General features: G+C 42.7%; 1 protein-coding gene and 1 long non-coding RNA gene across 2 annotated transcripts in view; one reads left to right on the top strand and one right to left on the bottom strand.

Annotated features, from left to right (window-relative positions):
* The window catches only part of LOC147240879 (uncharacterized), a 28,348-nt gene that overhangs the window by 580 nt on the left and 12,940 nt on the right, over positions 1-14,828 (top strand). The window contains exon 2 of the long non-coding RNA XR_015111146.1: positions 4,258-4,401. This is a non-coding gene — a long non-coding RNA (uncharacterized LOC147240879). The remainder of the gene's footprint in view (positions 1-4,257; positions 4,402-14,828) is intronic.
* On the bottom strand, positions 11,805-13,411 carry twist1a (twist family bHLH transcription factor 1a). Its single transcript, XM_086192818.1, has 2 exons — positions 12,683-13,411; positions 11,805-12,248 (listed from the first exon to the last, which is right to left on the bottom strand). The coding sequence occupies exon 1, from the start codon at positions 13,256-13,258 to the stop codon at positions 12,710-12,712; it is 549 nt and encodes a 182-aa protein (XP_086048944.1). The 5' UTR covers positions 13,259-13,411; the 3' UTR covers positions 11,805-12,248; positions 12,683-12,709.

Raw genomic sequence — 14,828 nt, 5'->3', positions numbered from 1 at the left:
TGATAATCACTATTGACTGACCTCAATACAGTTATACTTCATTAGATATTTTGTTTTTATCAGCTTTACCACGATAAGAAGTGTCTTGTTTTTGTCTCAGCCTGTCAGGAGTGACGATGTGTTTTTGTGGCCTGGAAGAATTCACTACGTGTGGGTTGCTTCAAAGAGTCTAAAAATAACGCCATCTTGCACCTCAGTTGTATTGCAATCCCTTAATACGTCTAATATGTGTGTAATCAATTAAACATTTTTTTAAAAGCATTGAAAAACATGAAAGATCAAAGCTATTTCATTTCTATACCACTGACAGTAGCTTAGTTGTATGATTTTACGATTTTGTTTCCAAACTGTAATATAATAATTAGTATAAAATAACTACAAAATAATTACATCCATCTGAATGTTAAACGCTTTCATTTTAGGCATGTTCTTTGTTTTTTATGCAAATTTCAAAAGCTTCTCCACAGGGATTATTTATAGTTATTAGACTCGATTTTAAATGAGATCAGTTGAAAACAAAAAGTACACATTTTCTTAAAAATCCCAACCTTCGTTTGCAAATTTATTTTGAAAAAATTGTTACAAAGCTGTGCAGTATTTATGTATATATTCAGTTTAAATACATTGTATATCTGTGTTGTCGTTGAAAAAGGCCAGATGTAATATATAAAAAAAGTTTAATTTTATAGTTCGTTGCATGCATCCCAGTAGACCACAGTAAAGAATCAAATTCCCCCCCAAAAATTGACACGATTGCCTTCTCTTAAAGTTGAATTATAACTAACAGCACCTCATGGTTTGAATGTAAAAATCTTCATGTGTGTGTGTACCGGAAAGGTAATTTCAATTTTACAGCATGTGTAGCTCATGTGCCATTGCAAGGATTTTTCCATGTGCCACAGCTTCCCTTTAATTATACAGTGGCCCCCCCTGATATTAGACACTCAGAACAAATCAAGTGCGTGATTAAAACAGTACACAGGCCAAGAGTACATTCTGATCAACCGGTGGAGAACTGCAAACTTGATGATACATAATTCATCCAGGCATCTTCATTACACTGCCTGGCAAAGACCAATGATGGTGGGGAGCCTAAATAAGAAGAGACAAAGAGATTAAGAGTGACTGAAAATGATTGCTAGCTATGAGGGATGTGGTGAGTCATGATGATGGTGTCCAGGTGGACGGAGCCTCACCGAGCAAGAGAGAAGAGCGCACTATAGGCAAACACTCTCATGCTTCCTGCGTGTCTTTGTTCCTCTCTCTCTCTCTCTCTCTCTCTCTCTCACTTATGCAGCCACTCCTTCTGAGTTGCAAAGCTATTGGAAGAGAAACATGTGACAGGCTAAGCTGCATGTTTGTGACCACATAAAATGTAAAAGATTTCCTGTTTGCAGCAAACAAGATGACACAGCTCATTTATCAACCTGTTTCTCTGCTCTGCTCATCGGAACACTATCTGGGTATTTATCTTTGAAGGTATTATCTCAAATTCCAAAAGCACTTTTTTCTTTTTCTTTTTTTTTTTTTAAATTTCATTCTTTGGGTTTAAGGGCTGCATGGTGGTGCAGTGGTCAGCACTGTGGCCTCACAGCAAGAAGGTTCCGGGTTCGAGTCCCAGCTCGGGCACGGGATCTTTCTGTGTGGAGTCTCCATGTTCTCCCCGTGTCTGCGTGGGTTCTCTCTGGTACTCCGGCTTCCTCCCACAGTCCAAAGACATCAAGAGGGGACGAGGCTGATTGATACTCTAAATTGACTGTAGGTGTGACTGTGAGTGTGAATGGTTGTTCGTCTCTCTATGTTGGCCCTGTGATGGACTGGCGACCTGTCCAGGGTGAACCCCGCCTCCCGCCCGTTGACGCTGGGATAGGCTCCAGTCCCCCCGCGACCCTTAATGTGTAGGAATAAGCGGAAGATGACGATGGACGATGGGTTTAAACCTCTCTGCTGCTCTTTCTGAAAGTTAAAGGTCCTGACTCTGATGTGTGTTGAGTGTTCTAGTTAACCACTAGAGGTCTCTGTTATTCCACCTTGAGCTCCTGTCAATCGTGTGACTGGTCAAAGAGGAAGCATTAATGGAATGTCTTAAATAAAACATTTTGCGCATGCCTGTCATAGCCGCACATCATCCTATAATCCCTCAGAAGAAGAAAAAAAACTCGGAAATGAGCAGAACTGGAGTGCGGTTACTGAATAAAACATAAATTCCTCACTGTAAAGAAACAACCTGCAGCTGATCGTGAATTTGAGGAGCAACTATCAGTTCAACACAACTGATGAACAGATGAGTTAGACGCAGGTCACGTGTCTTTTCCCAATCACTTTACTGACTTTTTGAGGCATCATGCAGAATTTTAATGAAGCAGATTTCACTTGTCAGTTGAAAGCGCCATAAGTGACGAGATGAACCTTACATGCTTTTGAATCGCTTTCTGATACTGACATGTGTCCAATTGTTCGATAGCCATAGCTGCTATTTTGATTTTGCCATAAAGAAATAATGAAAGAGTCATTTATTTTGAGTGTTAACATGTGCTCTGGCTCTGCTTAGTAAGCCGATGAGTGACCTCATGTGTGGTGGCCATGATGATTTGGCCTGTGGGGAAGGAAGAGCGGTCTTGTGTCATAGTTCAAAGGTCAGGAGGTGGAATGTGACAACCAATTTAATGATGAAGAAAAGACATGTATACCTTTGGTGTCGGCTGGAAAACACAAATCTCCAGAAGGTTGATTTAAAAGTACAAGTGAAAAAGAATTACTTTGAAATTGATTCATTAAAAAAAATGCTGATTTTTTTTTTTTTTTTTAGATGAGAACACAGTCTTCCGGTAAAAAAGTGATGCTACTCTTTTACAGCTTAAAATTTACTGATAGATGATAAATGAAACCATCCCAAATTCAAAGAGCGTCATCGTGACTAAATGCATAAATTGGAAACAATATTGCGCCTAAAAGAGGTAGATAATAGGAGAAGCTCAAGAGGGAACTGATTCCATTTGACCACAGCTTCTGTTTTTCTGTCCAGACAGGAACTATAAAGATATTTTACGGCCACCTTGAGAATTTTATATTCAAAAGGCAGATTTTAGATAGTATCACTTACCTGACAACAGTAACAGAAAGAAAAAACGTATGTTTGTCATGTGTGTGTCCTCAGTGCTCCTGCGTGTTGATATATTGAGCCTGTGGTGACATGGTGACACAATGAAAATTTGAGGTGACACTGGCTAAATGTTTGCAGATGAGGGCTTGCAATATCTAATCACCACGGTAACAAGGGTCAGCAGAGAGGGCCAACTTGCTCAAGGCGCTGTGGGTATTAATGGGGCAAGATGTTTACTTCAGAATCAACCAGTTGTGGGTATGTGAGGTTGAGCTTGTGTGTGTGTGTGTGTGTGTGTGTGTGTGTGTGTGTGTGTGTGTGTGTGTGTGTGTGTGTGTGTGTCACTTGACCATTTGCCTGAGGGGTAAGTATGTTTGGCTGCTAGTCTTCCAAACTCTACTTAACAAAACCGTCTCCCCCTTGACCTCAGTATAATCCACACAGTCACAGCCCTGACGAAGGGGAGGAGAGGGGGCGCTTCCTCGCGCACAACAACTGTGTCATTCTAGTTGTGTGTGCACATTCCTGTGGTCTGATAGTACCCGCTGTCACATACGCACAGCATAAGATGGATAGTCCTTGTGAGGAACTCATTTCTCAGGGAACAACATTTGGCATGACATTGCACAAAGTAAGAATAACAGCCCATTTAAGCACAGACTCCACCAGTAAAGACCTTAAAGATGTTCCATACAGTGAGCAGGAAGTAACGAGCTGGGACAAAGTGAAAAATGACGCTTGCAATCACAAAGCTGCAGGAAATTTGGGATACATTCGGCTGATGTTTGTTTACATGAAAGGAGAATGAAAATCATATCGATAAAATGACTAGTCGAAAAAGGAAATATTTCATTACAGTGCAAAATGAAGAAAAAACTCATCCTGACCTCAAGAGTCATAATTAGACAAAGTTACGGGTGAGGTCATTAGAAAGAGATTTTATAGTGTTAATCGCCCGCATTAAACTGAGTGGTTTTATTGTTTGTTCATTCCTTTTCTCATAAACCCAGCGCAACATTGCTCTTTTTATTCTCTCCCTCTGCCTTTTCACAGTTGGGTTTGTACAGTAAAATAATACTGCCACGCAGAGATAAGAAAGATTTATGTTTCGCTTTTCAAAACTCTTCAAATAAACCAGCTTTTCATCCATTTAGGAAATTCCACAAAAGCGTTGTGGGGATACTGTGGGCAGGATTACCACAAGTCTTCAGGGAACACCGCGAGAGAATATTTCCTGGAATTTGGGGGCCTGTGCAACCACAGCAGCAGCTCGTTTTGAGATAACGCAGGTAGCAGAGGTGGGTTTTTTTTTTTTTTTGTCTCCTTGACGGTTCCTCTCTGGAGAACCCAGAATAAAAACAGTAAATGGAGAGATGATGAGAAGGGAGTGGGAAGGAAAGGGAAAATATAGGGAAGGGGAAAAGGTGCATTTTTCAAATAGTGAATGATTTGTCCGCCCTGACGTGATGATGCGCAGGACCGCTTCCTGTGGATCAGGTTTCAGTGTGTGTGAGTGTGCTGTGGGGGGAGGGTCCACATCCTCTTCCGTCTTCTAAATATGAGGGCTTTTGATTTTTGGCGAAAGATGCAGTATAATCAGAACTTGTGAATAAATACATCATGTGAGAAGTCAAATAGATCATGCATGGTTTCCTTTACATTTTGCAGGTGAAACTCTCCTTTTTTTCACAAATGCCTTTTAAGTAAGATTAAAACAATAAGAGTTATGAGGGATTTACTCCCCCTGGGAAGTGCGGCCTGTATTATTTCAGTGTGTAACCCTCCTTTGTATGTGTGTGGGACAGTGTGTGGATTTGAGCAGGCAGGTGCTGTTCATGTGTGTGGCCTTGGTGGTGGTGGCGGTGGTGGTCAGGTTGAAGCAAAACAGTCTTGTTCAGACATTATGTTTCCCCTCCCTATTTAACAGCAGAGTTATACCCCTGTGGTGCTTTTCTTAATAAGCTGTCGTTCACTGGGATTTGCCAACTTCAAGTTGTGTTATTGTGCGAGAATGTTTCTCCCTGACGCCACCGTCGTGTTTGACGACTCTTTGTTTTTCTGAATTGTGTTCCCGTTGATTCATTTTTCTCCCTCTTTGTCTTGTAATATGTGTTGTTTTGCCTTCTTAGTATCTACGCTGATGTTTCTGCGGCTGCAGGTATCGGACATATTCACTTACAGCTCTAATGCGCTCCAGATGACGGCCATATTTATAACTCTTCCTCGTGCATCTGCTCTCAGTTAGGTTTGTATTATTTAAGAGGACCATTTGTATGATTTTTATTTCCCGAGCTCAAACCCTAACCACTGGTTACTTAACCCTAACGCCCACTTTACCTTAACCTTATTGTCTGCACCCCAAAATTAAATGCATTACACTTCACTGTTGGAGGCGGTAATGAGCAGTTAGCTGGCACAACCGAAGCATTGTGACTGTTAGCAAAGGCATTGCTAGCATTGATTGTGCACTTAATTATGAAAGTACTGTTCAGCAGGTTAATGACTGCCCATTTAGCCTTCCTTCAACAACTGACTTGTCATGTTATTTAAACATTACTTAACCATAATCGGCCATTTATTCATGCTCTTGTGACTCCTATTGCAAAGCATGAAAACACATCATTATGAAAGTAACATAAATCCATCCAAGTACTGAATTAGTCTTTCCCGAAGTTAATTAACTGACTTTAATTAACAAAAAACCCTAGATAAATATTAGCAGGGTTAGTTAATGCTTGTATCACTAATGTTATTAGCATCTTAACACAAACACATTCTCACTCCTCTGCCCTCAATCCTTTTGCCTGGCTTTTTACTGTACTATTATTTTTTGGAAACCTGGACACAAACACAAGCACACACACAAACACACACACACACACACACACACACAACACACACACACACACACACACACACACACACACACACACACACACACACACACACACACACCATTCCTGTTTTAATTTGCCCTTTCTTGCATTTTATATGTTCTTTTGGTCCGGAGAAGACCTTTTGCCTGTTTTTTTTTAAAGCTGGTGTTACTTTACACTTTTCCTGTTGTGCCAGTTGTGTGTGTGTGTGTGTGTGTGTGTGTGTGTGTGTGTGTGTGTGTGTGTGTGTGTGTGTGTGTGTGTGAGTGTGGAAGTTGGCACTAACATTCACCAGGCCGCCAGTGGAGGAGAATTATGGGGCATTTAAGCCATTTAACAGGACCTGCAAATGGTTCATATGACACCAAACGCTAGACTTATAAAATCACATGACCAACACCGTCTAAGAGAAAGAAAAAAGCAAGACTAAAAAAAAATGGTGAGAGAAGCGAATATAGCAAATGCTCTGATATTGAACTTTTGAAATTGAAAAAATAAAACCCCCACATACTGATTCAGAGCTGGTTAGAAAAATGCTGGCCAGAGTTAATCACTGCATCAGCAAGACTTTGTTTTCTTAAAGTCCCGGCATCTTTTTCTTTGTCTCGCCCTGGTTTTCTTAAAGTACACTCACACGCTTTGGCACCGCACACACACTTTTGGTTGACAGCATTAAGTAAACACTGAGGCATGCTGAATGTTTTTGTATTTGTGTGTGGAGGTTAAAAAAAAACAAAAAAAAGAGAGAGAGGGAGAGAGATGGGGGAGGTAGTGAGGGGTGAAGAAGAGGAGGAAATGAGAGAAGAAATGAGCAGGGGAGATTATATGATAGATAAAAGGAGAGAATCTGACAGAGAAGACAGGGAGGAGATGTGAGGGAAAGAGAGAGAGAGAGAGAGAAGGGATTTGAGGCTGCATGGGGAAAGAGAGAGAGAAAAGGGAAAGGCTGGAAAAGACCACCTCAAAGTAATGATAGACGGACTGAGGAGAGAGAAATAAAGAAGGTGGGGAAAGAAAGAGAGAGACCACCCCACAGTGAACACCAGAGGGAAGGCTATAGTTTTCAACGTCTAGTTCTCTCCAAACACAGCTCCCCTTGGACCAACACTGGATTGCTTTTACTGCCAAGTCATCCCTCACTCTTCCTTAGTGTGTGTGTGTGTGTGTGTGTGTGTGTGTGTGTGTGTGTGTGTGTGTGTGTGTGTACATGTGTACATGTGTGTGTGTGTGTGAGCTCACTCATGACAGGCCCTCAGAACACCAGTAAACTACGACTGTGCTTTGGCTATTGCATTGGACAGAGAAAAGTTTGAAAAGGTTATATAATATGGGATGATGCAACCCTGTGAGTGTGAGCAGAGTCAATAATCTCCTATACTATTAACACTGCAAGAATCATTGTGAATGCAGCTATGTCGAATCAAACAGTTCTCTCTCTCTCTCTCTCTCTCTCTCTCTCTCTGGAAACAACACACTGTGCAATATGCCTGACCCGGGGCTTTTTCCCCACTGATAGTCCACTGATCTATGCGTGATAAGAGACCAGCATGGTTTTAAAAGATAAACATGAAGAAAACCCCTTTAACCTCTATCAACAGACCCCCTAAAGTACCCCATTTTCAGCCAGAATTAGACATTCAAACAGCTTAAATCAAATAAAGAAACTTTGTGTAGGGCATAGTAAATTAAGTTAGGAGAAAGAGGCTATGTGTTTGAATGAGCCATGCTAGTCTTTGATAAAACATGTATGTTTATATTCCTAAAGCGGGGCCACTGTGATATTGTCTGGTATGTGGAGAGTTATAAGAGGCTTGCGCTTAACCTAATCTGCAAGATAAACAGCCCCAGGCAGGCGGAGCGAGAGGATTCATATAAGTTTGTTCTCTTCTTCCTGACTGTTTTCTTGAGTTCTCTCCCTCTCTTTTTCTCACTTGAATGCTGTCCCCCTCAATTTCAAACTTCTCCATCAGACACTGTCCTTCTTGCAGTCTCTCTGCACACCTTGTGGAGGTGAATGCCATGGCTTGTGGTCCAGCTGGGCTGTCATTATGGACCAATTGGGAATGTGCACTATATAGCGCCAGGGGCTCTATACAGAATATATATTCTGTATAGAGCCCCTGGCGCTATATAGCAGTAATTCTGCTTCGTTAAATCTGCAACGTTACTAACTGTTACCACGCCATAGAACTATATACTTTTCATGGGCATTTTTCAGCTTGGTAATACAACAGTTTCTCTATTATCCACTGGGTTTTAATGATTTATGCTAAATAAAAGCTATAACGAATCACAATTTATCTGAACAATCATAAAATTTACAACTCATTGTTTTCACTGGCCACAGATGTTGAACTGAATGCATGAAAATGATGTTTTGAATTTGAACTGTCACTTCAAGTGTGAGGGACTGGTCCTCCAACATGAAATGTACAGATGGTTTCAGTGGGTTTAGGACTGTTGAGCCCCCACAGATGCATTCTTTAAAATTCAGGACCCAAAATAAATCTTGAAGGGTCCTGAACAGTGGGACAGTCCTTCAGTTTATGATTTCGTATCCATAAAATACGGCCTGTGATGATCCCTCTTTGGCTCTGAGGAACACCACTGTTTCCAAGACTGAGCCAAGTGGTACTTTATCTTCATTGTGCTGCTGCGCAAGAGGAGAACATAACAATACTTTCTGTGTTACATACAAAATCGTACAGTGTTGATGCATCCATGTACTGTACTTCACCTGGGATAGGAGCCTGAACTGATCCCAGTAATATTACGATCTCAGCACCGATCGTTGCAGTTCTAAGTGTGACCTTAGTCCAAAATGGACTAAAGTTTAATTAAAGCAAACAGTAATGAGAACTGAGAGCTTCTGACTCACACACATTTCCTTGTTTCTTATAATTTAGTTAAAAGCCCCGAATTTGTGTTCAAACAGAACCGGTTTGGTGTGCAGTGGGAGGTGCTATCTTGTTAGCAAACACACATATGGAGTCTTTAAACACAAAGCCTGCAGTTTGGCCTCAGATATGCTCAATCCTGTATCTGTGCTTCATCTTCACACACTTTATTGTTGGAGTGATGTGCAAAGCAGTGTTTCATTTCAGGTTTGAGTCGAACAACGTCCCTGGGTTTGATTGCCTTGATTTGAAATGGGAGTCCAAAGCAGCAGAACACAAATAAAAAGAGATGTTATAGTAACACAGTTAACCACAGCCATGATGAACACACACACACACTTACATAAGGGCACTCACACTGCTTTGGATTGAGATGAAACACAGATAATTAGCTGTAATGGAAACCAGACTTGGAAATCAAGTGTGTGTGTGTGTGTGTGTGTGTGTGTGTGTGTGTGTGTGTGTGTGTGTGTGTGTGTGTGTTTGTGTTCGTGTGTGTTTGTGTGGAGGGGTAAGGAGGCGGCTCCATCCCCCCTCCACCCCTCTCCACACACACACACACACACACACACACACACACACACACACACACACACACACACCCCTGTCTTTTTGTGGTGTTGAGGGTTAATGTAAACCAGGGCTTGTTACTCTGTTATGAGAAACTTCAGACAGAGGTGGAAGTGAGGGAGACGTAAAGACCAGTTTTAAAAAAGAGAGAGATGGGGAGAGAGAAAGAGCGAGAGAGAGAGAGAGAGAAAGAGCGAGAGAGAGGGGGGGCTCTGCTGGAGTGATGAAACACCCCAACAAACTGTAGCTTTCTGTTGAAAGAGAGAGGGAAATCCATTTTTACAAAGATTTACAGTTGTAGGCATTGTTAAAACTCATGCAGGGCTGCACCTTTGACTTTGACAACAGTTTAAGGACCACAAGCCCAAAGCAGGGTGATCGAAGCTGTGATTAATGAGCGAGAGAGAGTGAGTGTTTCAGTCATCAAAGAGTCTATATATCATAGCACACTTAAATCCAGAGACGGATGCCTTCACACTGATAACAAGCAGTCATCCCATTACCTTAAATGTCAAAGGGGGGGCAGGAGTCCTCTCTCATTCTCTCTCTGTGGAATGTATTTCCCTGTTTGGTAGACGTGATAAATCTCCCTCTGTGTGTGTGTGTGTGTGTGTGTGTGTGTGTGTGTGTAACCTATATATGTGTGTACATCTTTGTGTTTGCATATGTTTTGAAGCCTCAAAGGTGACATTCCTTCATGTCAGAGCAACAGCCTCAAGTTTAAGACAACACAACCACAGTGATCTAAGGGTGGGAATTGATTCCCCCCAGTGGCTGGCAGGGGCCTCGGGTCAGAGCTGATGGCTTTACCTTCTGCACGCAACCCCATGATGCAAAAACACACTAATGCTCCCATAATCATCCCTCAGCAATCCTATGGAGAGATGTGAAACTCTCCAGTGTGTTTGTATTGCATTATATATCCTTCCCCTCTGATGGTCTAACATATATCACTCTTTCACTTGTAACAGTTTATTCCCGTAGGAACTTTTTATGCAGTAGCAGCATTCAAATATTTATTATAGGAAGTTTATTTTAGCAGGGGAAGTACATTTTTAGTTGTCTGGTAAAGATTGTGGGTCCCACGGAGTCCCCAAGTCCAGTCCTCCATGTTTCTTTAAGAGCGGCTCTTAGCCAAGGAGGGATGCATGTATTCAACACCTCTGGTTTGGCACTTCAGTGAACAAGCAAAATATGATGAATATGTTTTTCCCTCAAATCCAAGTGTTTGTGTATTACTGAATAACAAGTGTCATGCCAGACGATGCACGTGAGAGTGTGTGTATGGACACTTAAGGACAGTTTTGCTGTTGTTTGTAGCTGTTGGCTATGGGGCACCGTTAGCCTCAAGCTAAATAAACGGCTCCTTCTGCATTCTGGAGTCACAACAAAGGGACGCTGTACAAAAACATCTTCTTGAGCTTAGGACACCTATTAGTGAGTACTTGAAAGACAAAACTTTTTGAGTGAAGTATCACTTTGATTGCTGGATGATCAAGTATTATTGGCACAAGTACTTACAAAGCAAAAATGGCTCTGCTAGCACTTTACTAGAGCAGTACTACTGATCTACTGTATCACAAACAGTATGACCAACTTTGTTGGTGGACATTTAATCACACATTATATTTTATAACTACTTGTGTGTTTGTAAAATTCACTTCTGTATAAGAGTTGAAGGCCAAGTATGTTGAAATACTGATTAAAACACTACATGTACATGTTTTAAAACTCTCAGAAACGCGTTTATCACAAAAGACGTCATATAAAACTGCACCATCAACCTTTAGCTACATGAATATGATTTTCTTTGAATGATTATTTCATTTCATCCCAAAGCCCATCCAGCTCGCATCATAACCCTCGTCCACCTTTTTTTGTTGTTGTTGTTGTTCCCAGTCAAAGCTCTGTAGCTGCTGTAGCACCTGCAGGAGTCTCCCATGCTGACCTGTGACTCAGGGGACATCTGGGAATATCGTGCATGCTCCCACTGCTCCACGTGCACCCTGTTCAAACAGACCACCAGCTAATTATCGCTTTCCCAGATCCTCGAGCTCAAGGAATCACCACAGAATAAGCCATGGGTATGAGATGTTTTCAACCCCCCCATAGTTAACTGGGGATTTGATGAAGGAAAATAAACTCTCCTAATCGACCAGAGCATGTTAGGACAATGGGAAATGACTTTGTAGCAAAAATGTGCAGGGTTTTTTTTTTTTAAATAAATTTGCGGAGGAAACATCCATGCCCGTATCAGTTAATTTGTGGGCAGTGAGCAGTTTATTACTTATCCCCTTGAGAGATCAACTAAATCTCTATCATGACCCAGAATGATACTTTCACTTTTTATTACCAAATATTTACAACATTCAAAATGTCCAGACTCAAGATCCATTCAGCATTCTGTGATATCCCAAAATAAATAACTTTTATTTGATCAGGGAGCATTAATTTTCAAACCAGTAGAAAAAATAAATACAAATACTTCATTTGCTGTGAAACATTGTCACCAGGAATGTGAAATGAATTGTGGTTTTTTGCTCAGGTTTCAAAACAGAGCAGTTCCTCAGAGTTCATTTTGTTTTTTCAACATTCATAGTCGCAGTGGTCTTTCTTCATATCCGTCCTGTCCTATAAGTGCTCCCTTGCAAACATAACAGTCCCTGCAACGGGAAATATGAAAAGCCCGCTCTCCTCGGAGACATGAAGCTCAGCAGCTGGGCCTGGGCCTCAGCTGGGTTGTGCATGTTCCAGTCTTTCTGAAGAGTCGCACTGATCTACTGGTCCATCAGTCTGGATGATCTGTGAAAGAAATATTGTTTTAATTTTTTTAAAAAGATAAAAGAAAAGAAAAAGGATGATGACTACACTCGTTGGAGTCATTGCAGGCTTTTTCTTATTGCATTTGAATTAGTTTAGAATTGTAGTAAAATGGAGAAAGGAATCGATTTTGGCAACAGAAGGCTGGTGTGTAACCCCCCACCCCTCCACCCAGCCACCTTCACATCACATGTAAATAGTGTGTGTCTGCCTGTGTGTGTTTGTGTGTACAGTTAAATTAACTGTGGATTTCATACAAATACAACAGTTAAAGTGTCCATGGTGTGCATTACAACCACCGCACCACACAAACATGGATTCATTTGGGGCGGTGCGTAAATTGCGCAAAGGGGCATTTTGGCACAACTTGGCACGGATTCTCCTTGAGAGGGGAAGTGAAGGAAGCTCAAGCCTACCATGGTATCCCATCCACAGCAGGCCCGCTAGTGAGATGTAGTAGACAAGGACAACGCGCCCCCCATCCTCCAGACCGAGAACGCATAGCTCAGGCGTTCGTGCGCCACGTAGCTGCAGCTGGTCCCCCGTGCGTCCAACTCGTCACTTTGCAGAACTTGGCACAGGAAGTCGATGTAGCGGGCCGCCAGCTTCAGCGTCTGTATTTTGCTGAGTTTGTCCGACGGCAGGGTGGGAATGATCTTACGTAGCGACGTGAAAGCCTCGTTGAGCGACTGCGTCCGTTGCCGCTCTCGGATGTTGGCCATCACGCGCTGTGTCTGTAGGTCGTCGATGGAGCGCGCGGGGCTGCTGCTGGCCTCGCTGCCGCCGCTCCCCGCGCTCCCGCCTCCGCCGTCGCAGCTCTTTCTACACTTCTTCTTTCCGGTGCTCGAACTCTCCACGTCCACCTCTTCATCCTCATCCACGCTCCTCCGCGTCGCCCGCCGCTTCCTGGCACCTCTCCGCGGCAGTTGACGCTCGGTCTCCTCCTCGCTGTTCCCCGCACTGTCCATTGGGGAGGAGTCCTCTTCCCGCATTGTGTTTTCCAAAACCTTCTTATGGCCTAATAGCACCTCTGATCTCCTGTCACCCCTGACCCTTATCCTCTGAAGTTGTTACAACATCAACAAACAGCGCAGGTGATACAGAGTGCGACCCGGGGTGCGGATGAGGGCTGATATTACGGTAAATCTCGTGCGCCGCAGAGAAGCAGAGGTGTCTGCCAAACAGGGACGACCAGGGCTCTTATAGCGGCTGGCGGGCAGGAGGATTTTGGGGAGCGCTGTGATTGGGTGAGGAGGGGTGTAACTTTATACCGCAGGAGAAGGAGAGATCTTTCTATAATATCAGGAAAAGAGAAGAAGTGCAAGCTTACACAGTATTGAGCAACATGCGTGTGTTGTGATACAGACGCGGTATAATTGAGCCTAATAATTCGATTTGCCTTCTTTTTGTATGAGAAATAATTGCGCCACCCCCAAAAATGCATATTTTCTATTTGAATTTAAAGTATGCAAACTGTATTTTGATTGAATCTGCGGGGTCTCCTCTCACCCACGTCCACCTGCACATATTTAAGAGATTCTTCTTCAGTTTCGTCTAAATTTAAATTTGGTTGTAGTCCATAAACCCAATATTCTCCGTCTAGACGGAGCCTGAGATGGGAGCAGTGGTGGCGGTGAAAAATAGACCTACTGAAACACAGGAGGTTGTCACAGCAGGAGGCCTCTACCCGTAACCAGACCGATGTGTTTATTTTCCCGTCAGCGGCCCCGCGTTGAGGTATGCGCTTAAATGGGTCTGACCCCCGCAGGGATCTCGACACCGCGGCTCAGGTTTAAAAGACGAACCGTCCCAGGGAGCTCTCAGGGCGGATCCGCGCTCACAGCGGGGTCGCTAAGGAGGTGTACGGCTGGAGTGTAACGCAAACACTGGAGGTAATGAAGAGAAAGAGCCACTCCGGCAGTCAGAGCACGAACACCCGCATACGGGCTGAGATCAGGCAGCTCACCGCAAATGTAATATTAAAATCCAGCAGATTTGAAAACTGGTGGAATGTGACCGCTTCCAGGCCTCGATGGCGAGGAGGGTCATGCACGCAGCCTGGTGGTCTGCGCTCCTTTCATCATATCTCTGACTCAATTGACACCTCAGCGTCAAAGATAATACCAAGCGTCAAGTGAGCCTCGGGTTAGTGATTCGAGTCTCTGCAGGAACCCAGTTGTATGTAACACAGCTGATAAGGTTCACTAACGACAACCTTTTGTTTTTGTTTTGTATTCATTCTCGAGCACACCTGTCCTTGGAACGGGCCAGGTGAGACTTTCGCTCTCCAAGGTGCTGAAGAAGCTTTACCTCCAGCTTCAAATCTGTTTTTCACACCAACGGAAAGTTTTTGCAGTTTTGAATCGTTTGTATTTCTTTAAATGGAGTAGGCCTATAAAAAGATCATAACATTTTGGAGTGAAACTCTGTTACATTTACCTAAACGTGTCTAAATCGTATTTCGTGTTTATCGTAAATCATATAAAATAACGACTTTGGCTGATATACATTTATTTTTAAACAATAATAAGCCACTTATACGTGGAATATGTTATTTCATGA

This window comes from Aulostomus chinensis, chromosome 22, assembly GCF_037954235.1.
Source record: "Aulostomus chinensis isolate RoL2024-O1b breed Wild chromosome 22, RoL_Achi_v1.0, whole genome shotgun sequence".
Taxonomy (NCBI): Eukaryota; Metazoa; Chordata; class Actinopteri; order Syngnathiformes; family Aulostomidae; genus Aulostomus; species Aulostomus chinensis.
This window is presented reverse-complemented; position numbering and strand designations above follow the sequence as displayed.